General features: G+C 40.2%; 2 protein-coding genes across 3 annotated transcripts in view; both read right to left on the bottom strand.

Annotated features, from left to right (window-relative positions):
* PLA2G12A (phospholipase A2 group XIIA) overlaps positions 1 to 24,854 on the bottom strand; it is a 29,133-nt gene extending 4,279 nt beyond the window's left edge. For both annotated transcript variants that reach the window (XM_003129255.7, XM_084973223.1), the window contains exon 1: positions 24,483 to 24,854. In XM_003129255.7, the coding sequence (XP_003129303.2) occupies positions 24,483 to 24,690 (208 nt within the window). In that variant the 5' untranslated portion in view covers positions 24,691 to 24,854. The remainder of the gene's footprint in view (positions 1 to 24,482) is intronic.
* Positions 1 to 25,553, bottom strand: part of CASP6 (caspase 6) — a 1,021,045-nt gene that overhangs the window by 26,297 nt on the left and 969,195 nt on the right. The window lies entirely within an intron of this gene.

Here is a 25,553-nt window from a genome sequence, read left to right as displayed (position 1 = left end):
TTAATAGCATCAGTGGTTCAGTACCAAGGAAAAAGATGACATTATCAAAGCAATCTTAAATGTTGGAAGATACTTCAGAAATATATCTCCTTCTGGGAGTTCCCTTCATGGCTCAGCAGTTAGCAAACCTGCCTAGCATCTGTGAGGATGTGGGTTCTCTCCCTGGCCTCGCTCAGTGGGTTAAGGATCTGCTGTTGCTGTGGCTGTGGTATAGGCTGGCAGCTATACCTCCGATTTGACCCTTGGACTGGGAATCTCAATATGCCATGTGTGAAGCCCTAAAAAGCAGAAAACAAACAAACGAAAACAAAGCAAAACTCTCCTCCTGTAATACTGAAATCATTTCAACATATGGAACAGTCTTTGAATGTTTCCTACAATCTTACAGTGTCAAGAAACAGTCTATTCTATTGTGGACTGGCACTAACAGTTAAAACTCTTTGTCTTGTAAATTCTACCTTTAAGTAATCCTCTGCCCTCTGAGGAACACAAAACCAGACAATTCCCTATTTGATATGATAATCCTTTCTAATATCTGGGGCTACCATTTATCTTTACTTACACAAATAAAATATCTCTAGCTGTTCCAAATACCATTCTAGAGTTGGATACTTGGAGCAACACAAAGTATTTCCCCAACTTTCATTCAATTAACATTTATTACTCGGAGACTAAAAGTTACCCTCCAAAGGAAACAAACAAACAAACAACCCCCCAAAACCAAAAACTACTCAAAGTAATGATTTAAAAATAGTTTAGGTGATTTGCCAAGACTCACATGTTCAACTGAGGTGACCAAGTAGAGCCTCAAGAGAGCATAACCTCAAGATGATATAAAGTCCCACCCAGTCTGAAGAACACTGTGTACAAAAGGAAATAGTTATGATGGATTTCAAAAAGAGCATACCAATGGCAGAAGATTCTCCAGCACTGTCCAAGAGGAGGGTTAGTTCTGGCCCTTGGAGGATAAAAGTAAATGCCTCAGACTATCAGATCAGTCACTGTGATCCTTCAATTCCTACCTAAAAGTAGCTTTGTTTTTTAAAAATTCAAGTTTAGTTCATTTACAATGTCAACTTCTGCTGTACAGAAAAGTGATTCAGGGAGCTCCTGTCGTGGCTCAGTAGTTAACGAATCCGACTAGGAACCATGAGGTTGCAGGTTCGGTCCCTGGCCTTGCTCAGTGGGTTAAGGATCTGGCAATGCCATGAGCTGTGGTGTAAGTCGCAGACGCGGCTCGGATTCTGTGTTGTTGTGGCTGTGGTGTAGGCTGGTGGCTACAGCTCAGATTAGACCCCTAGCCTGGGAACCTCCATATGCCTCAGGTGCAGCCCTAGAAAAGACAAAAAGAAAAAAAAAAAAGAAAAAATGATTCAGTTATAAATAAAAATATATATATATACTTTTATAAAAAACATTCTTTTCCCAGTCAAAAAAGAATGAAATAATGACATCTGCAGCAGCATGGATGCAACTAGAGATTCTCATACTAAGGGAAGTGAGGCAGAAAGAGAAAGACAGATGCCATATGATATCACTTGTATGTGGAATCTAAACTATGGCACAAATGAATCTACCTACAAAACCAAAACAAACTCACAGACATAAAGAACAGACTTGTGGTTGCCAAGGGGGAGAGGGGAGGGAGTGGGATGGACTGGGAGTTAAAGGTTGGCAGATGCAAATTATTACATTCAGAGTGGATAAGCAATGAGGTTCCTACTGTATAGCACAGGGAACTATATCCAATCTCCTGGGATAGAACATGACGGAAGATAAGAAAGGGAATGTATATATATGCATGACTGGGTCACTTTGCTGTATAGCAGAAATTGGCACAACAGTATAAATGCACAATAATAGAAAATTCTTTTCCATTATGGTTATCATAGGACATCGAATAGAGTTGTCTGTGCTATACAGTTGTATCTTTGTTTATTCCCTCCATGTATAATAGTTTATACCTGCTAACCCCAACCTCCCACTCCATCCTGCCCCCAACCTCCCTCTTCCTTGGCAACCATAAGATTGTTCTTTAGGTCTGCGAGTCTGCTGCTATTTTGTAGATAGGTTCATTTGTGTCATATTTTAGATTTCACATATAAGTTACATACAGTATCTTTCTCTTTCTGATTTACTTCACTTAGTTGCATCCATGTTGGGGCAAATGACATTATTTCATTTTTTATGACTGAGTACTATCCTATTGTATATATGCACTACATCTTTATCCATTTATCTGTTCATGGACATTTAGGTTGTTTCCATGTCTTGGCTATTGTGAATAGTGTTGCTATGAACACAGAGGTGCATGTATCTTTCTGAATTATAGTTTTGACTGGATATATGCCCGGGAGTGGAACTGCTGCATCACATGGTAACTCTATCCTTAGTTTTCTGGGGAACTTCCATAGTTTTCCAGAGTGGCTATACCAGATTACATTCTCGCCAACAGTGTAGGAGGGTTCTCCCTTTCTCTACATCCTCTCCGGAATTTGTTATTTGTAGACTTCTTTAGCAATAGCCATTCTGACCAATGTGAAGTGGCACCTCATTGTAGTTTTGATTTGCATTTCTCTAATAATTAGCTATGATGAAGATTTTTTTCATGTACCTATGGCCATTTGTATTTCTACTTGGGAAAAATGTCTATTTAGTCTATTTGTATTTCTACTTTGGAAAAATGTCCATTTTTTTCTATTGGTTTGGGTTTTTTGTTGTTAAGTTGTATGAACTGTTAGTATATTTTGAAATTAAGCCCTTGTCAAGTTGCATCATTTTCTCCCATTCTATAGGTTGTCTTTTTTTTTTAATCTTTTAAAAGTTTTATTGAAGTATAGTTGATTTATGTAGGTTGTCTTTTTATTTTTTTGTCTTTTTTTATGGCCACACCACCCACAGCATATCAAAGTTACCAGGTTAGGTATCAAATTAGAGCTGTAGCTGCCAGCCTACATCACAGCCACAGCAATGCAGGATCCTACCTCACAGCTCATGGCAACAATGGATCCTTCCAATTAAATTTCCTTTATTAATGGTTTATAGATCTCAGTGTGTAAGTTTTTCACCTCCTTGGTGAGGTTTATTCCTAGATATTTAGTTAACCTTGTATTCTGCCTCTTTGCTGAATCCATTTATCAGATCAAGCAGTTTTTATGTGGAGTCCTTAGGGTTTTCTATATATAGTATCATGTCATCTGCATATAGCGACAATTTTCTCTCTTCCAATTTGGATACCCTTCCTTCCTTCCCTTCCTCTTTATCCCCACTTAGGTAAGAGATTTATCATGAATGTATGTAAAATTTTGTCAAATGCTTTTCGTGAATCTTTTGAGATGATCATGTAGTTTTTATTCTTCACTTTGTTAATGTGGTATATCACATTAATGGTTTGCAAAGGCTGAACCATATTTGTAAACTTGGGATGAATCCCACCTGGCTGTGGTGTACGCTCTTTCTTAATGTGTTGTTGGATACAGTTTCCTAGCATTTTATTAAGAATTTTTGCATCTATATTCATCAAAGATTTTCTTTTTTGATGGTGTGTTTGTCTGGTTTTGGTATCAGGGTGATGATGGTTACACACAATGTTGTGGGGAGTATTCCCTCCTCTTCAATTTTTTGGGAGAGTTTGAGAAGGCTTGGTGTATGTTTGGTAGAATTTGCCTGTAAAGCCATCTGGGCCTGGACTGTTTGTGGGGAGTTTTTATTTATTTATGTTTGTCTTTTTAGGGCCGCACCCATGGCATACAGAAATTCCCAGGCCAGGGGTTGAATCGGAGCTACAGCTGCTGGCCTACACCACAGCCACAGCAATGCAGGATCCAAGCTGCATCTGTGACCTACACCACAGCTCACAGCAAAGCTGGATCCTTCATCCACTGAGCAGGGACAGGGATCAAATCCACACCCTCATGGATTCTAGTTGGGTTTGTTACCACTGAGCCACAATGGAATTTCCTGTAGGGAGTTTTTATAGATTCTATTTCACTTCTAGTACTTGGTCTGTTCATCATTTGTTGCTTCTTTATTCAGTTTTGGTGGGCTGTATGTCTCTAGAAACTAGTCTATTTCTTCTACGTTATCGAATCTGTTGACATAATTGTTCATTGTACTCTCATAGTTTTTTTCTATTTGAGGTGTTGGTTATGTCTCCTTTTACATTTCATATTTTGTTTAAATGGGTTCTCTCTCTTTTCTTCTTGCTGAGCTTGGTTATAGGTTTGTCAGTCTTGTTTACTCTTTCAAAGAACAAGCTCAGAAAAATAAAAAATAAAAAAAAACAGCTCTTGGTTTCACCGATTTTTTTTTTTTTTTTTTTTTTTTTTGCTTTTGCTTTTTAGGGCTGCATATGGAGGTTCCCAGGCTACGAGTCCAAATGGAGCTACAACTGCTGTCCTACGCCACAGCAACGTGGGATCTGAGCTATATCTGTGACCTATACCACAGTTCATAGCAATGCCAGATCCTTAACCCTCTGGGTGAGTCAGGAATTGAACACGCAACCTCATGGTTCCTAGTCAGATTTGTTTCCTTTGTGCCACGACAGAAACTCCTTTTTTTTTTTTTTTCTATTTTTTAACCTCCATTTTATTTCCTCTCTGATCTTTATTATTTTCCTTCCTTCTGCTGACTTTAGGTTTTGATTTTTTCTAATTCATTTAAGTGATAGGTTATTTGAAATTTTTCATATTTTTCAAGGAAGATCTATGTTGCTATAAACATCCCTCTGAGAACTGCTTTTGCTTCATCCCATAGATTTTGTATGGTTGTATTTTCATTGTTATTTATCTTAAGATTTTTTAAAATTTCTTTTTATTTCGTTCTTGACCAACTGGTTTTTTTAGTAGCATATTGTTTAGTCTCCATGTAATGTTCGTTTCTTTTTTTCTTTTTCTATGATTGATTTCTAGTTTCATATCATCATAGTCAGAAAAGATGCTTGAGACAATTTATATACTCTTAAGTTTATTGAAGCTTTTTGCCCCACTATGTGATCAATCCTAGAGAGTGTTCCATGTGCACTTGAAAGAATGTGTAATCTGGATTCTTCTTCTTCTTCTTCTTTTTTTTTTTTTTTGCTTTTTAGGGCCATACCCTCAGCATACGGAGGTTCCAGGTTAGGGGTCCAATCAGGGCAGCAACTGCCAGCCTACATCACAGCCACAGCAATGTAAGATCCGAGCTGCATTTGTGACCTACACCACAGCTCACAGCAATGCCGGATTGCCTGAGCAAGGCATGGGATCGAACCCACAACCTCATAGTTCCTAGTTGGATTAGTTTCCACTGCACCACAACAGGAACTTCAACTCTGGATTCTTCCTGAATGTAATTTCTGAAAATATCGACTCTATTATACCATTTAGGATCTCTGTTGCCTCACTGATTTTGTCAAGATCTGTCCTCTGATTTGAACAGGGTGTTAACGTCTCCTACTATTATCATATTCCTGTCAATTTCTCCTTTTATGTCTGTTAGTATTTTATGCATTTGGGTGCTCCTATAATAGATGCATATATGTTGACAAGTATAAAATCCTCTTCTTGTATTGATGTTTTATATGGTGTCCTTCTTTATCTTTATAGATTTTGACATTTTGTCTGAGTATTGTGACACCTGTTTTCTTATCATTTCCATTTGCATTAAATATCTTTTCCTGTCCTCTCAGTTTAAATCTGTATGTCCTTTGCCCTAAAGTGAGTCTCTTGTATGCAGTGTATTGTAGGCTCTTATTTTTTTATCCATCCTGCCACTCTGTGTCTTTGGATTGGAGCATTAAGTCCACTGACATTTAAAATAATTATTGATAGATACTTATTTATGGCTATTTTAAATCTTGTTTTCCCATTGATTTTACATTTCTTGTCCCTTTTCGTTTTTCCTTTTGCGATTTGATGATGCTCCTTTTTATTGTACTTATGTTCTCTTGGTTTTTGTGAATCTACTGTATGTTTTTGATTTCTGCTTACCCTATATCTACTTGCCTTAGACTGGTAGTCATAAAGGCTCTTCCTATATCTACTTGCTTTAGATATATAGCTTCTTCCTATATCTACTTGCCTTAGACTGGTAGTCATGTAGGCTCAAACACATTCTAGGGAAAAAATATATACATATTTTCTTAATCTCCTCTCCCACATTTTATGATTTTGATGTCCTCTTTTACATCTTCATGTTTACCCTTTTGCTGTTCACTGTGGTTATCATCACTTTCACAGAAAGTTTTAGATTTTTTTCTTTTTTTGAATCTGTGTACTGGCTTAAGTGTCTTATTTTCCAATCATAATTTTCTTTTTCCTATAGATGCTTTTTTCTTCCATTTAGAAAAGATTTTCAATATTTCCTTTAGGATAGGTTTAGTATTGCTGTATTCTTTTAGTTTTTGTTTTTCACTTTAGGGCTGCACCTATGTCACATGGAAGTTCTCAGACTAGGGGTCGAATCAGAGCTGTAGCTGCCAGCCACAGCCACAGCCACAGCCACACCAGATCCAAGGTGCATCTGAAACCTAAACTACTGTGGCAATGCCAGATCCTCAGCCCACTGAGCAAGGCCAGGGATTGAACCGGCATTCTCATGGATACTAGTTGGGTTCTTAACCCACTGAGCCACAATGGGAACTCTCTATTCTTTTAGCTTTTGCTTCTCTGAGAAATTCTTTCTCCTATTCTAAATAATCTTCCTAGGTTGCAGATTTTTCCCTTTCAGAACTTTAAATATATTTTGCCACTCCCTTCTTTCCTGCAATGTTTCTGTATAGAAGTCACTTGATAGCCTTACAGGCATTCCCTAGTAATTAACTCTTTTGTTTTTCTCTTGTTATCTTTAGACTCTTTTTATCTTTAACTTTTGCCATTTTTATTATTATATGTCTTGGTGTAGATCCTTTGTGCTTTATGTACCTAGATGTTTCCTTCTTTAGGTTTGGGGAGTTTTCAGCCATAATTTCTTCAAATACATTTTCAATCACCTTTTCTCTTTCTTCACCCTCTGGAATCCCTATTATGAATAGATTGGCATGCTTTATATAATCCCACAGGTCTCTTATACTGCCTTCTGTTTTCTCCATTTGGCTGTCTTCTGTCCTGACTGGGTGATTTCCATTATCCCATCTTCCAGGTCACTTATTCATTCCTCTGCATCATTCATTCGGCTATTCATTGCCTTTAGTTCGGCATTTGTCTTGGCAGATGAGTTTTCTAATTTTCCATGGTTCCTCCTTATAGTTTCCAGTTTCTTTTTATACTACTCTGCACTTCTATTGATAGTCTTTCTTAGTTCCTTCCATATTTTCATTATCTCCTTTTAGATACTGGTGTCTACTACACCAAGGAGGTCTGTTTTATTGTTTGTTCTTTCAGGGGAATTCTCTTGGGCTTTTAAGGAATGGTTCTTCTGCTTTTTCATTTTACTTATACTTCTCATTCTGTAAGCTTAAGAGAAGCAATTGTCTACTATGGTCTTGAAGGGCTATTTATATGAGGGTATGTCCTTGTGTAGCTTTTGTGGGTTTAATATTTTTGATTTGAGGGCTGTATGTAGCATGGATGACTGTCACCTGTTCCTCAGTGTGCTCTCCATTATACCCTTAATATTGTATGCAGATGCAGCCGCTGGTGCCCAGTCCTATGGTTCTCAGTAGTGGTGGTAGCCCATGCACAGCCCCAAAGCATAGGATGGGAGTGGAGACAGATCATTACCACTCCTGAAGTCCAGGAAGGTGGAAGCATGGAGGCAGTGGCTCAAATCTGCTTCTGGAACTCATGTAGGCAGAAAGCCCTGGCCTCTAAGGAGGGCTGGGCTTCCTGCATACACTGTCAGATGCAGTTACACTAGAATCCAACCCCTTCAGGCTGTGTATGTGCAATCAACCCCAATCCACTCCCCAGGTCTGATTTCCAAAGACCAAGCTTCAGCCCCTGGCCCCTACCTACACCAGTGGACTTGTGTCTCAGGCTAGGGAGAGTAGGATGGGGGCACTGACTACCTGTGAAGGTCTGGCTTTGTTCTGACTGCTGCAAAGTGGTTGCTGCACCCTCCTCCGAGGTTCCCCCCCACACACACCTTTTTTAAAGGTTGCACCTGTGGCAAATGTAAGTTCCCTCACTAGGGGTTGAATCAGAGCTACAGCTGATGGCATGCATGACACCTCATGGCAATGCCAGATCCTTAACACACTGAGCGAGGACTGGGGTAGAACCTACATCCTCATGGACACTACTCGGGTTCATTTCCACTGAGCCATAAAGGGAAATCTTCCTCTGAGATTCTGAAGCTCGCCCTATATCCTAGCTGATCTCTCTGCCAGTGAGGGGAATTCCCAGGGAACAGGAACTTCTCTTCATTCTCAGGCCCTGCCCAGGGGGGCACAGGTTCTAACACATTCCATTCTCACTTTTTTGTTTGTTCGTCCTAACTGGTTAAGAGGAGACTTGCTTGCTCTTTCAGAAGTCTGAGGTCTTCTGCCAGCATTGAGCAGATTTTCTTTGAGAATTGTTCCACATGTAAATGTATTTTTTGATGTTATTTGTGGTTGGAGGGGAGGTTCATGTTCTACTATTTGGCCATCTTGATCATCTCTGATGATCCTTCAATCTTAAGACTCTTTATGTTCTGTGTTTCCACTTTAAATGGCCTACAGAGAGAGGATTTTTTTTTTAACTCAATGAATTTTATTATATTTATAGTTGTACAATCACCATTACAATCCTCCCAGCCCATTCCTCCCCAACCCATCCCCTGGACACCCACCTATCTCCTTTGGTAACCATAAGTTTTTCAAAGTCTGTGAGTCAGTTTCAGTTCTGCAAAGAAGTTCATTGTATCCTTTTTAGATTCCACATATAAGTGCTAGCATATGACATTTGTGTTTCACTGTCTAACTTCACTTGGCATGATAATTTCTAGGTCCATCCATGTTGCTACAAATGCCATTATTTCATTCTTTTTTATGGCTGAGTAATATTCCATTGTGTATATGTACCACTTCTTTATTCACTTCTCTACTGATGGAAATTTAGATTGTTCCATGTCTTGGCTATTGTATATAGTGCTGCAATGAACACTGGGGGACATGTATCTTTTCAAGTCATGGTTTTCTTCAGATAGGTGCCCAGGAGTGGGATTGCTGGATCATATGGTAATGCAATTTTTAGTTATTTTGAGGAATCTCCATACTGTTCTCCATAGTGGCTCCACCAATTTACATTCCCACCAACAATGTAAGAGGGTTCCCTTTTCTCCACATCCTCTCCAGCATTTACTGTTTGCAGACTTTTTGATGATGGCCACTCTGGCTGATGTAAGGTGGTACCACATAGTAATTCTGATTTCCATTTCTCTAAGAATTAGTGATGTTAAACATCTTTTCATGTGTTTTTTGGCCATTTGTATGTCTTCTTTGGCGAACTGTCTATTTAGATCTTCTGCCCATTTTTCGATGGGGCTGTTTTTTTGGTATTGAGCTTCAGGAGGTGTTTATATATTGTAGAAATCAATCCCTTCTCAGTCACTTCATTTGTAAATATTTTATTCCATTCTGTGGGTTGTCTTTTCCTTTTGTTTAGTGTTTCCTTTGCTGTGCAAAAACTTTTAAGTTTAATTAGATCCCATTTGTTTATTTTTCTTTTTATTGTCATTACTATAGGACCTGGATCTAGATCTGGTTTATGTCAGAGAATGTTCAGCCTATGTTTTCCTCTAAGAGTTTTATAGTATTCAGTCTTATATTCAGGTCTTCAATCGTTTGTTTTGTTTTGTTTTTTAGGGCCTCACCCACAGCATATAGAAGTTCCCAGACTAGGGGTCGAATCAGAGCTGTAGCCACTGGACTACACCACAGCTGCAGCCACACAGGATCCAAGCCACATCTGCAACCTACAACACAGCTCACAGCAACACCAGATCCTTAACCCACTGACCAATGCCAGGGATAGAAACCTCATCCTGATGAATACCAGTCATATTCGTTTCCACCAAGTCACAACAGGAACTCCCTCAAGTTTATTTTTGGGTTTTGTGTTTCAGAGTGTTCTAATTTCATTCTTTCACATGTAGCTATCCAGTTTTCCCAGCACCAATTATTGAAGGGACTTGTCTATTCTCCATTGCATATTTTTGCTTCCTTTGTTGTAGATTAGTTGACTGTAGGTGTGAGGGTTTAATTCTTAGCTTTCTGTCTTGTTCCACTGATCTCTATTTTTTTTTGTGCCAGTACCACATGGTTTTGATGACTGTAGCTTTGTAGTACAGTCTGAAGTCAGGGAGACTGATTCTTCCAGCTCCATTTTTCTTTTCAGGAGGGCTTTGACTATTCAGGGTCTTTTGTGCTTCCAAACAAACTTTAAAATATTTTGTTCTAGTTCTGTGAAAAATGTCCTTGGTAATTTGATAGGGATTGCATAGAATCTGCAGATTGCCTTGGGTTGTATAGTCATTTTGATAGTATTGATTCTTCCGATCCAAGAGCCTGGTATGTCCTTCCATCTGTTTGTGTCATCTTTGATTTTTTTCATCAGCATCTTAGTTTTCAGAGTACAGGTCTTTTGTCTTTTTATGTAGGTATTTTATTCTTTTTGATGCAATGGTAAATAGGATGGTTTCCCTAATTTCTCTTTCTGATCTTTCGTTGTTAGTGTGTAGAAATACAGTCGATTTCTGTGTATTACTTTTATATCCTGTAACTTTACCAAATTCACTGATGAGCTCTAACAGTTTCCTGGTAGTGTCTTTAAGATTTTCTAGGTATAGTATCATGTCGTCTGCAGACACTGATGGTTTTACTTTTTCCTTTCCAATTTGGATTCCTTTTATTTTTTTCTTCTCTGATTGCCACGGCTAGGACTTCCAAAACTATGTGGAATAGTAGTGGCGAGAGCGGACATTCTTGTCTTATTCCTGATCTTAGTAGGGATTCTTTCAGATTTTCACTGCTGAGAATGATGCTTAGCTGTGGGTTTGTCATGGCCTTTATTATGTTGAGGTAGGTTCCCCCTATGCCCACTTTCTGGAGGGTTTTTAACAGAAGTGGGTGTTGGATTTTGTCAAAAGCTTTTTTTGTTTCTATTGAGAGGATCATACAGTTTTTATTCTTCAGTTTGTTAATGTGGTACATCACACTGATTGATTTGAGGACAATGAAAAACACTTTCATCCCTGGGATAAATCCCACTTGATCATGGTGTATGACCCTTTTAATGTATTGCTGGATTCAGTTTGCTACTATTTTGTTGAGGATTTTTACATCTATGTTCATGAGTGACATCAGCTTGTAATTTTCTTTTTTTGTGTGTGTGGTATCTTTGTCTGGTTTTGGTATCAGGGTGATGATGGCCTCATAGAATGAGTTTAGGAGTGTTCCTTCCTCTGAAATTTTTTGATAGTTTAAGAAGGATAGGCGTTAACTCTTCTCTAAATTCGCCTGTGAAGCCATCTGGTCCTGGACTTCGGTTTGTTGGAAGTTTTGTTTTGTCTTTTTAGGGCTGCAGATGTGGCATATGGAGGTTCCCAGGCTAGAGGTCAAATCAGAGGTGTAGCAGCTGGCTGACATCACATCCACAGCAACTCGGTATCCAAGCCGTATCTTCAACCTACACCACAGCTCATGGAAATACCAGATCCTTAACCCACTGAGCAAGGCCAGGGATCAAACCTGCATCCTCATGGATACTCATCAGATTCATTTCCGCTGACCTGCAATGGAAACCCCTGTTGGAAGTTTTTAAATCACTGTTTCAATTTCAATACTTGTGATTGTTCATTCATCTTTTCTATTTTGCCTTTGTTTAGTCTTGGAAGACCGTATTCTTCTAGGAATTTGTCCATTTCTTCTAGGTTGTCCATTTTATTGGCATATAGTTGCTTATAGTAGTCTCTAATGATCCTTTGTATTTCTGTGATGTCTGTTTAACATCTTTTTCATTTTTTAATGATTTTTATTTTTTCCATCATAGCTAGTTTACATTGTTCTATTTTCTACTATACAGCAAGGTGATCCAGTCACACGAACGTATATACATTCTTTTTCTCACATTATTATGCTCTGTCATAAGTGACTAGATATAGTTCCCAGTGCTATACAGCAGGATCTCATTGTTTATCCACTTTTTTTTTTCATTTATCATTTTATTGATTTGAGCCCACTCTTTTTTTTTTCTTGATGAGTCTGGCTAAGGGTTTATCAATTTTGTGGATTTTTTCAAAAAACCAGCTTTTAGTTTCATTGATCTTTTCTATGGTTTTCTTTATTTCTTTTATTTATTTACTTATTTTTCTTTTATTTGTCTTTATGATTTCTTTCCTTTTGCTAACTTTGGGTTTCATCTGTTCTTCTCTCTTTAGTTGATTTAGGTGTAAAGTTAGGTTGTTTATTTGAGCTTTATCTTGTTCCCTAAGGTAGGTTTGTATTGCTATAGACTTCCCTTTTAGAACTGCTTTTGCTGCATCCCATAGATTTTGGATTCTTATGTCTTTGTTGTCACTTGCTTCTAGGTATTTTTAAATTTTCTCTTTGATTTCTTCAGTGACCCATTGGTTCATCAGTAGCATGTTGTTTAGTCTCCACATGTTTGTGTTTTTGCAGTTTTTCTTGTTGATTTCTAGTCTTATAGCATTGTGGTTAGAAGAGATGCTTTCAATTTTCTTAAATTTACTGAGGCTTAAACTGTGGGCCAGAATGTGATCTATCCTAGAGAATGTTCCATGTTCACTTGAGAAGAAAGTGTATTTTGCTGCTTTTGGATGTAATGTTCTATAAATATCTATTAAGTCCATCTGGTCTAATGCATCATATAAGGCCTGTGTTTCTTTGTTGATTTTGTCTGATCTGTCCATTGCTCTAGGTGGGGTGTTAAAGCCCCCCGCTATTATTGTGTTATTGTCAGTTTCTCCTGTTAAGGTTGTTAGCACTTGCCTTATATATTGAGGTGTTCTGCTGGGTGCATATAGATTTACAATTGCTATATCTCCTTGGATTGATCCTTTGATCATTATTTAATATCATTCTTGATCTCTTATAATATTCTTAAGGTCTTTTTTTTTTTTTTTGTCTGATATGACTATTGCTACTCCAGCTTTCTTTTGATTTTGATTTACATGGAATATTTTCTCCCATCCTCTCACTTTCAATTTGTATGTATCCCTAGAAGTGAAGTGGGTATCTTGAAGACAGAATAAATATGGGTCTTGTTTTTGTATCCAGTCAGCCTATGTCTTTTGGTTTGGGGATTTAGTCCATTTACATTTAAGGACATACATATTGATATGTTCTCATCACCATTTTATCAACTGTTTCGGATTTGTTTTTGTTGGTCTTTTTTTCCTCCCTTCTTCTCTTGTGCTCTTCTCTTCTGGTTTGATGACTATCATCTTTGGTGTTGTATCTGGATTGTTTTTTCTTATTTGTGTGTCCATCAGTTGCAGATTTTTGGTTTGTAGTTACCCTGGTTTTGATATAGGAGTGTGTGTGTGTGTGTGTGTATACATATATATATACATATATGATTGTTTTTAGTTGTTGGTCTTTTAATTGTAAGCACATCTCCAGTGTCCTGCATTCGTACCCTCCTCTTCTCATGATTTCTGGTTTTGGTAGCATATCTGGGTATGGATGACTTCCTACCTTTACTATATGCATGCCTTTACTGATGAGCCTTGTCATCTGTAATATTTTTGTTACTAGTTGTGGCCTTTTCTTTTCCACCTAAAGAAAAGTAAAGCTGGTTGAGTGGTGCTGAATTCTCCAAGCTTTTGCTTGTCTGTAAAGTTTTCGATTTCTCCTTCAAATCTGAATGAAAGCCTTAATGGGTGGACTAATCTTGGTTGGAGGTTTTTCCTTTCACCACTTTAAGTATATTGTGCCACTCACCTCTGGCCTACAGAGATTCTGCTGGAAAATCTGTCAATAACCTTATTGGGGTTCCCTTGTGTGTTGTTTCTTTTCTCTAGCTGCTTTCAGTATTTTCTCTGTCTTTAATTTTGGTCAGTTTGATTAATATGTGTCTTGGGGTGTTCCTCCTTGGGTTTATTTTATATAGTACTCATTGTGCTTCCTGGATTTGAGTGAGTGATTCCTTTCCCATGTTAGGGAAGTTTTTGGCTATTATCTCTTGAAATATTTTCTCTGGCCCTTTTTCTGTCTCTTCTCCTTCTGGTACCCCCATATAACACAGCTGCTAATGCGTTTAATGTTTTCCCAGAGTTCTCTTGGAACATCTTCATATCTTTTCAATCTTTTTTCGCTTTTCTGTTCCATGTCAGTGATCTCCACTAGTCTGTCTTCCACTTCGCTTATTCATTCTTTTGCATCTTATATTCTGCTATTGGTTGCTTCTAGTAATTTTTTTTTTATTATTGTATTCTGCATCTCTGCTTGCTTAATCCTTAAATCTTCTACTTCTTTGCTCAGTGTTTCTTATAATTCATCAATCTTTGCTCCAGTATATTTATAAGATCTTGAACCATCTTTACTATCTTTAAAGTCTTTTTCATAGAGATTTAGATTTTAGTCTAAAGTCTTTTTCATGGAGATTTTCTGGAGATCCTTAGCTGTTTTTCTAGGTTTTTTTCTTATTCCTTTATCTGAGTCGTTAATTCTCTTATCTTTTCATTTTGTATACTTTTTGCAGACCACAGGATTGTAGCCTCTCTTGTGGCTGAAGTTATTAGTATGGGAGCTTGCTTCAGGCTTCCTGATGGGAGGGATTGGTGCCTGCCCACTGATAGGTGGAGCTGATTCTTATCCCTCTGGTGGGTGGGGCTTTGTCTCTGGGTGGGATTAGAGGCAGCTGTGTGCCTGAGAGATTTTTAGGCAGCCTATGTGCTGATGTGGGGCTGTGTTCCCACCCAGATTATTGTTTTGCCTAAGGCTTCTCAACCTTAATGGGTGGGGCCAGATTTTTTCAAAATGGCCAGCTCTAGAGGAGTTTATGCTGATGATTATTCCTGAGATTTGTGTCTCCAATGTCCTTCCCCCACAATGAGCCACAGTCACCCCCTGTTTTCCCAGGAGATCCTCCAAGAACCACAGGCAGGTCTGACCCAGATTCCTATGGAGTTTCTGCTTTGCCCTGGGACCCAGTGCATATGAAAGCCTATGTGCACCTTTGAAGAGTGGAGCTCCTGCTCACAAGCCCTGCTGGCTCTCAATGCCAAATGCTCCAGAGGCTCCTTCTCCCAATGATAGATCCCCAGGCATGGGAACCTGACATGGGGCTTCAGAACGCTCACTCCTGTGGGTGAGCCTCTGTGGTAGTTACTTTCCAGTCTCAGCCACCCACCCAGAAGGTATGGGATTGCTTACCCTGTGTAATCGCCCCTCTTGCCATCTCAATGTGGCCTCCTCTTTGTCTTCTGGAGTAGGATATCTTTCTGACAGTTTGCAATCCACTTTGTTGAAGGTTGTTCAGGAGTTGGTTGGGATTTTGTTTTTATGAGAGAAGATGAGGGAAAATATTCTAACCACTTGGATATCTAATGGGCACCTCAAATTTAAGATGTACTTTCTGCCATTCACCCTCAAATCTGCTCCATCCACAGTTCCCTTTTCTTAGGTAAGAGCAACTCCATTCTTCCAGATCTCAGGGGGGGAGAAAACCTCAGCCATATTTAACTCTCTCAATTTTCTTATATTCCACATCCAATTCAGCAGCATGTACTGTTGACTTTAAGTTTAATATGTTCAGAATCTAACCACTTTTCATCTTCTTCACTGCTACCATCCTACTCTAAGTCACCATGGATTATTGTCATAACCTAACTAATCTCCCTACATTGGTTTCCCCACTGCACCCCCAGATATAATCCAATCTTGACCCTGAACCTGAGTGATCCTATTAAAATATGTCAGAGATCAAGTCTTTCCTCTGCCAAACCCCTCCAATGGCTTCACATTTTATTTATAATAAAAGCTACAGTCCTTTCAGTGCCTATAAGCCCTATAAAACTTGCCTCACACTCCAAGACTTCTCTGACCTCATCTCCTTATTGTTCTCTCTTCTCTTCCTTCCTTCTTCACTCCATTCTATCACATCTGACCTCTCTGCTGTTCCACAGACACTCTTGCCTTAGTGACACTGAACCTGCTCTTTCTCTGTGTGGCTACCTTCCTTCTACATCTACACACTTACTCCTTAATCTTTGAGTGAACAAGACCTTTTCTTACTATACTATTTGTAGCTTATATGATGTTCTAACATATGACATCACTAGCCTTCTTATTTTGTTATTGTCTGTCTCCCCACACTAAAATATAGTCTTTGAGGGTAAGAATTTTTGTCTGTTTTGTACTCCCAACTCATAGAACAGTGTCTGACATACAAATAAATAAATATTTGTTTTTTTGGTTTTTTTTTTTTTTTTTTGCCATTTCTTGGGCTGCTCCCACGGCATATGGAGGTTCCCAGGCTAGGGGTGGAATCAGAGCTGCAGCTGCCGGCCTACACCAGAGCCACAGCAACGCAGGACCCAAGCCTCATCTGCAACCTACACCACAGCTAACAGCAATGCCGGATCCTTAACCCACTGAGCAAGGCCAGGGATCGAACCCACAACCTCATGGTTCCTAGTCGGATTCTAACCACTGAGCCACGACGGGAACTCCATCAATAAATATTTGTTGATGAATGAATGAATGAATGAGCATAAGACTTGGAAGGCTAATCTCCATAGCAGTTATAATACTAAAACAGATAAACTGTACTGCTGTTTACCCTTCAGTCTCTTTTGAGTTTGGCCTCAATGATGGATTTATCCAAAGATGGATTTATCATTTATCAGCCTCCAAAGATGGATCAACTCTAGTTTGTCACATTTAGAATGTGGCTCCCCATACTGAACACCATTAGGAATTATGCGGGGGTTTTTTTTGTCTTTTTGGGGCCACACCCATGGCATATGGAAATTCCCAGGCTAGGGGTCGAATCAGAGCTGTGGCTGCTGGCCTACGCCATAGCTACAGCAACGCCAGATCAGAGCGATGACTGCAACCTACACTGCAGCTCATGGCAACACCAGATCCTTAACCCACTGAGTGATGCCGGGGATCAAACTTGTATCCTCATGGATGCTACTGAGGTTTTTAACCTGCTGAGCCAAACAGGAATTCCTAATGTGCCTATTTTGAACTGGATAAACTACTTGTACTAGGAGTTCCCCTGTGGCTCAATGGTAACAAACCTGATTAGTATCCATGATGATGTGGGTTTGATCCCTGGCCCCACTCAGTGGGTTAAGGATCCAGTGTTTCTGTGAGCTGCAGTGTAGGGTACAGATACAGTTTGGATCTGGCGTTGCTGTATCTGTAGTATAGGCTAGCAGCTGTAGTTCCAATTTGATCCCTAGCCTGGGAACTTCCATATGCCTTGGGTGTAGCTCTAAAAAGCAAAAACAAACAAACAAAAAAACCCTACTTGTATTAATATAACTTAAGACAGCATATGTTTCAGCTATGTCTCAGTGTTAAGATACATCAGACAGGGAAAAAACTCATTAGTTCTTTCTAAAATGAGCTTTTTAACATCTACTGTTAGAGACTAAGCACTTTTGCCATTTAATTTTTGAGCTTAAATACCAGATTTTAAAACTCTATCTTGTTAGTTTTAGTTCACCATTCACGAGTGTTCAGCAGATTTTAAATCTAGAGGTATTTATCCAGTGTTACTTGCTATGCCCAGATAGTCACAAACTTGAGACACTAATATTAAGCAGGACACCCTGCAACACCCTGTAATAGATGAGCCCTCTCTACAGGAAGCCACCAAGTCATTAACCCAACCCTTTGGGTACACCACTTGGCCAAATGTGACTTCACCTAAAACTCAAGTTTTGTCCAGCCTGTACTTCTCATGGGAATAACATGAGAAACTAGGCATTTGACCTATGGTACTACACTAGAAACTGCTTCACTGGAAGGAAAACAGGCTGGATCAGCATTATATCCTTTGGGAAGTCATTCTAACTCCTTGAATCTTCATCATGAAACTCTCTTGTCAAAGGTTTAACAATCAACTGTCTAAAATATTTAAAAACTCATCTAACAAGACATATTAAGCAGTGGGTCAAATTTATAATCTGAAAAAAGCACAAGAAGTATGCCCGAGAGTGTTCAAAAAGTCTGGAAACACGAAAAATAGTATATTAATTAAACATATTTTTTCAGGTTAACAACTGGACTTTTGCTTTAAATTTAGAAGCAAATCACCTTAAAAGGTATCCAGAGGTTGAAGCAAAACATATCAGGCATATTACTTGAAAGTATAACCAACAAACTGCTTATCTTATTTCCAACGTTTTGGATAACCTGTACATTCCCCCTGCCAGTCTCCAGATTTCTGGCACCTACTCCTTTTCCTTGAGGATCAGAGATTACCACCCTTAAGACAACTGATAAGGGCCTAGAGTTTTAAAGGCATGTGGATTTCTAATCTCCTCAAGTATCTGTTGTTTTTTTAACCTGAAAGATATTTCTCTCAATGTTATATATTCATACGACAGTAGCACTTCTATTTTCCACTCTCTTTGTATTTTATACAAAGCCATGGACTTTCTTTGATTTTGAGTCTATAAAAACACATTTTGGCATTTTGGTATGTGCAGTGGTGTGGGTGTGTATCCTCATTCTGAATGGGAGAATGATTAAAAGCCAATGAAGTCAGGGAAAACAAAACAAAAATACCCACTGTAGGAGAAGAATCAGCCGGCAAAAATGAAAATAGAGGCAGGAGGATGGAAGGAGTCATCTCAAACAGAACAAGTGCTTAAAACTGTTTCCTAAAACATCTCTTAGGAGAGAAGTTGATAAAATGGAGTAATAAAGAACCAAGATCTACTGTAAATGAAATATTGGATAATAACACTGTGAAATAAATACTGGCAAAAACTGGCTCCCCAGTATAAGCGGCAAAAGGGACATGTGTTTGCTGTTTCTTTGAAACTACTAATGTTGGTTCTTCATAGAGGTCTTTCCAGGAAGTTCCCCGGTGGTGCAGTGGGTTAAGGCTCCAGCACTGCTGCACCTATGGCACAGGTTGCAACTGGGACACAGGTTCAATCTCTGGACTGGGAATTTCTATATGCCATGGGTGTGGCCACAGTATAAAATAAATAAATAAATAAAATAAGCAAACAGAGAGGCCTTTCCAGCTCACTCCATCTAGAACAGTGCCCCTTCCTTTCCATGTCCATCCCATACACCCCTGGTTGGACTTAATCTTCTAACATTTATTAGCCAAATTAATTATAACAATTAATAAACAGCTTTTATGAAGACAGGGATTATTGTCCTGCTCACTTAGAAGATGTCTGGCACAAAGTGGGTGCCCAAGAAATTACCAGATGAAAAAATGAGAAACATTCCTTGGTGAAATTAAAATATTCCTTATCTACATCAAAAAACAAAAAAACTGTAGAAAATGGAAGTAACTAGTTTCCTGAAACATTTTAAGTGCTTTAGAGTTCTAAATTCACCTTTATAAATAATTATTTCTAAACAATTTATATAGAAAGTTGTTTATTACAGATTAAGTTGATATGGATACCAAGACAAAAAGTGTTTTAATATAATTTTTTTTTTTTTTTGTCTTTTTGTCTTTTGTCTGTTGTTGTTGTTGTTGTTGTTGCTATTTCTTGGGCCGCTCCTGCGGCATATGCAGGTTCCCAGGCTAGGGGTTGAATCGGAGCTGTAGCCACCGGCCTACGCCAGAGCCACAGCAACGCGGGATCCGAGCCGCATCTGCGACCTACACCACAGCTCACGGCAACGCCGGATCGTTAACCCACTGAGCAAGGGCAGGGACCGAACCCGCAACCTCATGGTTCCTGGTCGGATTTGTTAACCACTGCGCCACGACGGGAACTCCTTAATATAATTTTAAATGTTGTTATAAATGGTGTTAAAGCTACTGAACATTAAAGACAATTAGCATTTCTACTAGTGCCAGTTTTTACACAATGCTATGAACGGAACTGTGACTTCCCCCGGTCACATGCTGAATGTATTTGGTGATACATATATTTGGTGATAGGTCCTTTGGGGGATAATTAAGTTTAGGTCATGAGCCAAGGCCCTCACAATGGGATCAGTACCCTTATAAGTCTCAAGAGACACCAGAGAACGTGCTCTTCCCACACTGCCACCACCCACAGAAGAAGGCAGCTGTCTGCAAGCCAGGAAGGGAGTCCTCACCAGAGAAAAGCATTGGCCAAACCTCAGTCTTAAACTTTCTACCCTCGATAACTGTAAGAAATAAATTCTTATTGTTTAAATCACCCAGTCTATGGTATGTTGTTATAGTAGCCTGAGTAGACTAATACACACAAAGCAAAAAAACCTCAATAGTAGAAAAATAATATTAGAGCCAAACCAAAAATCCAAGATGTGCTGGGGCCACTGTCTCCTAAAATTTGTAATCAGACATACTGAATGCTAAGAAAAAATGAGATAGAAAAAGAGTTTTAAAAACAAACCAAATTCACTGATTTCACTTTCTGATACAAGCGACTGCTCTTCTCTTAATGCTTCGATCACCTGTATGGGCAGCTGATCCACCTGAACTGAGACAATGATAGTTATTTCCTACATATTTTTCTTAATTTGATGTAATACTCCCCAACACAGCAATTTCTTCCACCTGAAAGACACTGAAACAGATGTGAAGCATAAGAGGAAGGCTACTGGGTCACAGAAAGATCTTATCACTGTGTTTTACAGGAAACGTAGTATGGAATTTCAACCTGCTTTCCAAAACACTTGAGATTTTAAATTCCTAATTATTAATCTCCAAAGAGCCCAGATGCTAACTTCTTTTCCTGGTACATTCACTTTCCTATTTTCCTCAAATCTCCAACACTTCCATTTCCATCTTCTCAGCTGATGACCTTAATTCCTACTTCACCGAGAAAAACCAAGGAAACCATAAGAGAACACCTATCTCTTCTAGCACCTATCTGGCATCTGTGCCCATATCCTCTACCTTTGTTCCTATTAACAGGGATATGCATCTGTGCTCTTGGCCAACCTCTCTATTCATGTGCTAGAGCCCACTCCTCTCACTCACCTAAGGACATGACTAATAATTCTCCTTCCTCTCTCCCCCGTTGGTATTTTTACTCTCTACTGAATCATTCTTTTTCTTTCCTCTTCTTTTTAGGGCCACACCTGAGGCATATGGAAGTGCCTAGGCCAGGAATCGAATCCCAGCTGCAGCTGCTGGCCTACACCAACAGCCACAACAACATGGGATCTGAGCCTTGTCTTGTGACCTACACCACAGCTCATGGCAACGCCGAATCCTTAACCCACTGAGGAGGCCAGGGATCAAACCTGCTTCCTCATGGTTACTAGTAGGGTTCTCAACCCACTGAACCACAATGGGAACTCCTCTACTGAGTTCTTAAAAGCATACAAATATGCTATTATTTTTCCTAATGAGCCCCAATCTGTTTGTTTTTTTTTTTTTTTTTCATGATCTTCCCCCAATTCAGTTAATGGCAATTCTATCTTTCCAATTATTCAGGCTAAAAACTTTTGAATCGTTTTTTACTCTATTCACACCCTCCTTCCAAGCCATGAGCAAATCCTTTAGGCTCATCCTTCAAAATATATCCCAAATTCAAGCACTTCTTACCACCTTTAGTGCTACCAACTTGGACGAAACCACTGCTCTTTTTGGTCTGAATTCCTGCACCTATCACTCTGCCTCCATTCTTACTCCCCGCCTCCCTTGCCCCCTTTTAGTTTCAGCGCAACAGCCAAAGGGACCCTGTTAAGATATCAATCACTGAATGAATTAATAATTTATTCATAATTCTAAAAACATTTTTCAAGCCAATTTTGTTTTCTATCTTTCAAAGGAAACTGGAAAGTATTTTTCCTCAAATCTTCTCTACAGTCAGGAAAGAAAAGTAAGAAAAAAAATAGTGACTATCAAATCTGTTCCCCTAAATAGCTTTATTTCACTCTCAATAAAGCCTTGTTTCTAGGAGGATAGCCAGAGGGAGCAAGTCTCCATAATGCTGATCTTTCAATAGAGCAAGGATAACAATGTAATAAATTGCACCCTTGAATACAACACCTCTCCTTACCACTGTCTTTTTTTTTTTGGTCTTTCTGCCTTTTCTTGAGCCAGTGCTGAGGCATGTGAAGGTTCCCAGACTAGGGGTCCAATCCGAGCTGTAGCCACCGGCCTACGCCACAGCCACAGCAACGCAGGATCCAAGCCTCGTCTGCACCTACACCACAGCTGACGGCAACACCGGATCCTTAACCCACCGAGCAAGGCCAGGGATTGAACCTGCAACCTCATGGTTCCGAGTCCGATTCATTAACCACTGAGCCACGACGGGAACTCCCTCCCTTGACCTCTTTATTGCAATTATTAAATACCCCTTGATCACCACGCTCCTCTACTTTTGGGATTTGTCTGTTTCTCTTTGGTTCCGATTTGGTCACTTACATTCCGAAATATAGGAAAGGTTGAAATAGTATTCCAGGGAGACTTCTCAGGTAACAGAAGGAACAACTTTCATTATGCTGGAATTATCAACATGCTGACTTAGAACCACGGTCTTATGAGCAGACAGTACTGACTAAGAAACAAAAGGATTTTCACTGAAGAATATCATTCATTGTATGTTTTTAATGCTAGAGACCCTGCTCTAAACTCCAAATGGTAAATTTAGTGAGGCTTGTGCACGAGCACAGGATCTTTTTAATAATAGTCTCTATTCAACCTCAGAGATATTTTAAATGTAAATACACTCTAGAACCCTTAATTCATAATAAATTTATGGACACTGATTCTTCCAAGTCTTTCCTATCTCAGTAGGAAATGGCACTACTCAGGCCATTTGGCTCAGGCCAAAATCTTCAGAGTCATCCCTGACTGGCCTTTCTCCTCAGGTCCTTTACACTGGCCGGCCATTCCATCTGCCTGGATTGTTCTTTCCCCTGATCACCATAATGTCACCTTCACCATTTTAAATTTCTTCTCAAATAGTATCTCCTCAGCAAGGCCTTCCCGGAACAGCCCATAATAAAGAGCAACTGCCTAACACTGCCACTTCCATTCCCCCTGCTTTATTGTTCTGGAAGCACTGGCATACTTCAGACCTACACACACTACAGATTTGGCTTATTTTACTTATTCTTTAGTTTACTGTCTCTTTCAACCAGAAATATAAGCTCCATGGATAGGAATTTTGTTAGTTTTCTTCAATGCCAAATCTCCCATTGGTAAAACACCTGACATATAATAGGCACTGAAATATTTGTTTAATGAATGGAGATGACTAAGTAAAACTATGACATCTGCCTTCGGGAAGGCAACCATTTAATCTTCAAGTTACTTATTCCTAACAAGCTCTACAAGGACAAAAACAACCTTCCTCACTGAATTCTGGTGGTACCACTTGGGCATGAATTTAAGAAATGATATTTAGTGCTTATATAGCTCCTTCTTTACCTCCATTAACAGAAAATTAGCAATTAGTTTAAGAATTACAGAGAGCATGCTGCATCAGTTTTACATGACATTGGTTCCTTTTAAATTCATCTACATCTTGTCCAGTTTTACTATTAAAGTCACTGAGTTCCCTATTATTTTGAGCTGCCACGCATTAAATCCACTAGGCCTAGACCTTGTCCACTCTTGTTGGAAACAATAAGTACTATTTTAGCATTGTGAAGTTCAAAAAAGAAGTACTTTATCTTAACTATTACAACATTTAAGCATTCCAAAAAGTCAGGCGCTTCGGAGGAAAGATCTCTGCCTGAAATGCTGACTTATTACTACCAACAATGCCACCAAACAGGTTCGCAGATGCAAACATAATTAAAGTTTAAAAATATGAAAAGGCTAATCAAAAGAATAACAATAGCAACCAACATTGACAAAGCAGAGTCACCAGTTTCCAAGGAAAGAAAATTCCTGTCAAGTATTGATGGACTCATTTTCTAGCAGAGTTATCAGCACTCTTTCTCAACAATAGAGTACACCAAAAGTCTGTACAAAGGTCGCGATTTATTTTCTGTAGCTCTGCAGGAAAAACATAACTTAAACCAATTCTTGAGAAAGTTAAAAGGCCATGACTTTAAAATTCTCGAAATGTTTTGCACGTTCAGCTGCTTAATTTAAAGGCGCTAAAATAGAGCTAAAATCAGTCTGTTTCGCTCCATCACCATGATGCATACGTCACTAAGTTCTTGGGCAACTTCCATGCAATTGGAAAAAAAAAAAAGAAGTAATTCAGAAGCAATGAAAACAGAACGGTGTGTACACACTCAGGTGCTCTCTCACATGCTAACAACAGTAGTGCGAACTTGTCAGCAGGTTGCTCAAACACAAGAACGGAAGGTCTAGCAATGGTTGTTTTTCCACGGCCAGAGGACACCGTCAAGGTCTGCCTGGCATCTCACACCTCCACGATCTCGGTCCCCCCAACAGCCCTGAAAGCACGGGCCTCGCAGGTCCTGGGGTCCCCCTCACCGTCATTGCACTTATACTGGCAGAGCCCATCCTCTCCTCCCAGAAGGTCCAAGGCGGCGTTGAGGTACGTGTCTATTTTGTGAACGCCGTTCCGGATGGTCTTCAGGGTGGCCCTCCAATCGGTGGGCTGGGCCTGCTCCTGGCATCTGAAAGCCGCGGTCAGTAGCAGGAAGAGGAGGGCGAGCGCGGGCCGCGGGAGCTGGGCCATCCGCGCAGCGCCGGGCCGCACGGGTCCCGGGAGCCGCGCGACCGGCGCACGCCCCACTGAGCCCCTCCAGCGAGCCCTAGGCAGCTGCGCGGGGCCAGGGCTCAACAGCAAGGTGGGGCCGGCCCCATGCCCCCGCCTCCCGCCTGGCTGGGAGGCGGGCCCTCTCCGCCGGCAATGAGACGCGGAGACGCTCGGCGCGGCGCACGCGCTGCGCTCACCTGGGCCTGCCGCTGTCCCTGTGCGCCTGCGCCGAGCGTGGTGCGTCAGAGGGGCGGGGAGGCGGGAGCGCTGAGAGGCGTCCTCCACGCCTACTTGGTGGCCGCGGCACGCCCCCGAGGCGGTTACCTGGTCCTCGTTAGCACTACCTGAGGGGATGGTTGTGCTACTAAATAGCCATGCTCGGCCCCATACCCCAGAGAGGCTGATTAGGTTCGTCCAGGTGTCAGTGAGCATCCGCGTTTTTTAAAAGCTCCCTGGATAGCTGTAAAGTGCAGCCAGGTGGCGAACTCCCGTGACCTCCTCCGACTTGTAGGGGCGCTGTTCAGCCACCCCAAGCGACAGGCTTTTCTGGATGTAGACAGTGTTGGAGAAGTGAGCTCCCATAGCCGCTTGCAAAGAGAGAGCCGAGGGGTCCAGCTGAATTTCGGGTTTGAAATTGATTCTGCCTGATGGGTGGGCAGAAGCCACGTCTCACCAACTTGGGTCCGGGATTCACGGCCCTGCTGTTGGGGGATGGGGACTGGAACATGTCAACCCAAGGCCATGTAGGTGCCTGGCTGAGAAGGATGAGCGAGATGCTGGTTTCAGAATTATGGAAGAAGAAAATGGTTTGACAATAAAAAAACCATGAGCGGGAGTTCCCG

The sequence above is a fragment of the Sus scrofa genome, chromosome 8 (genome assembly GCF_054392235.1).
Source record: "Sus scrofa isolate SSC_HxYL_T2T_F1_AM1 chromosome 8, Sscrofa_HxYL_maternal_Yorkshire_Landrace_v2.0, whole genome shotgun sequence".
Lineage (NCBI taxonomy): Eukaryota > Metazoa > Chordata > Mammalia > Artiodactyla > Suidae > Sus > Sus scrofa.
The sequence above is the reverse complement of the archived record's forward strand: the minus strand, read 5'-3'. Positions and strand labels throughout refer to the sequence as shown.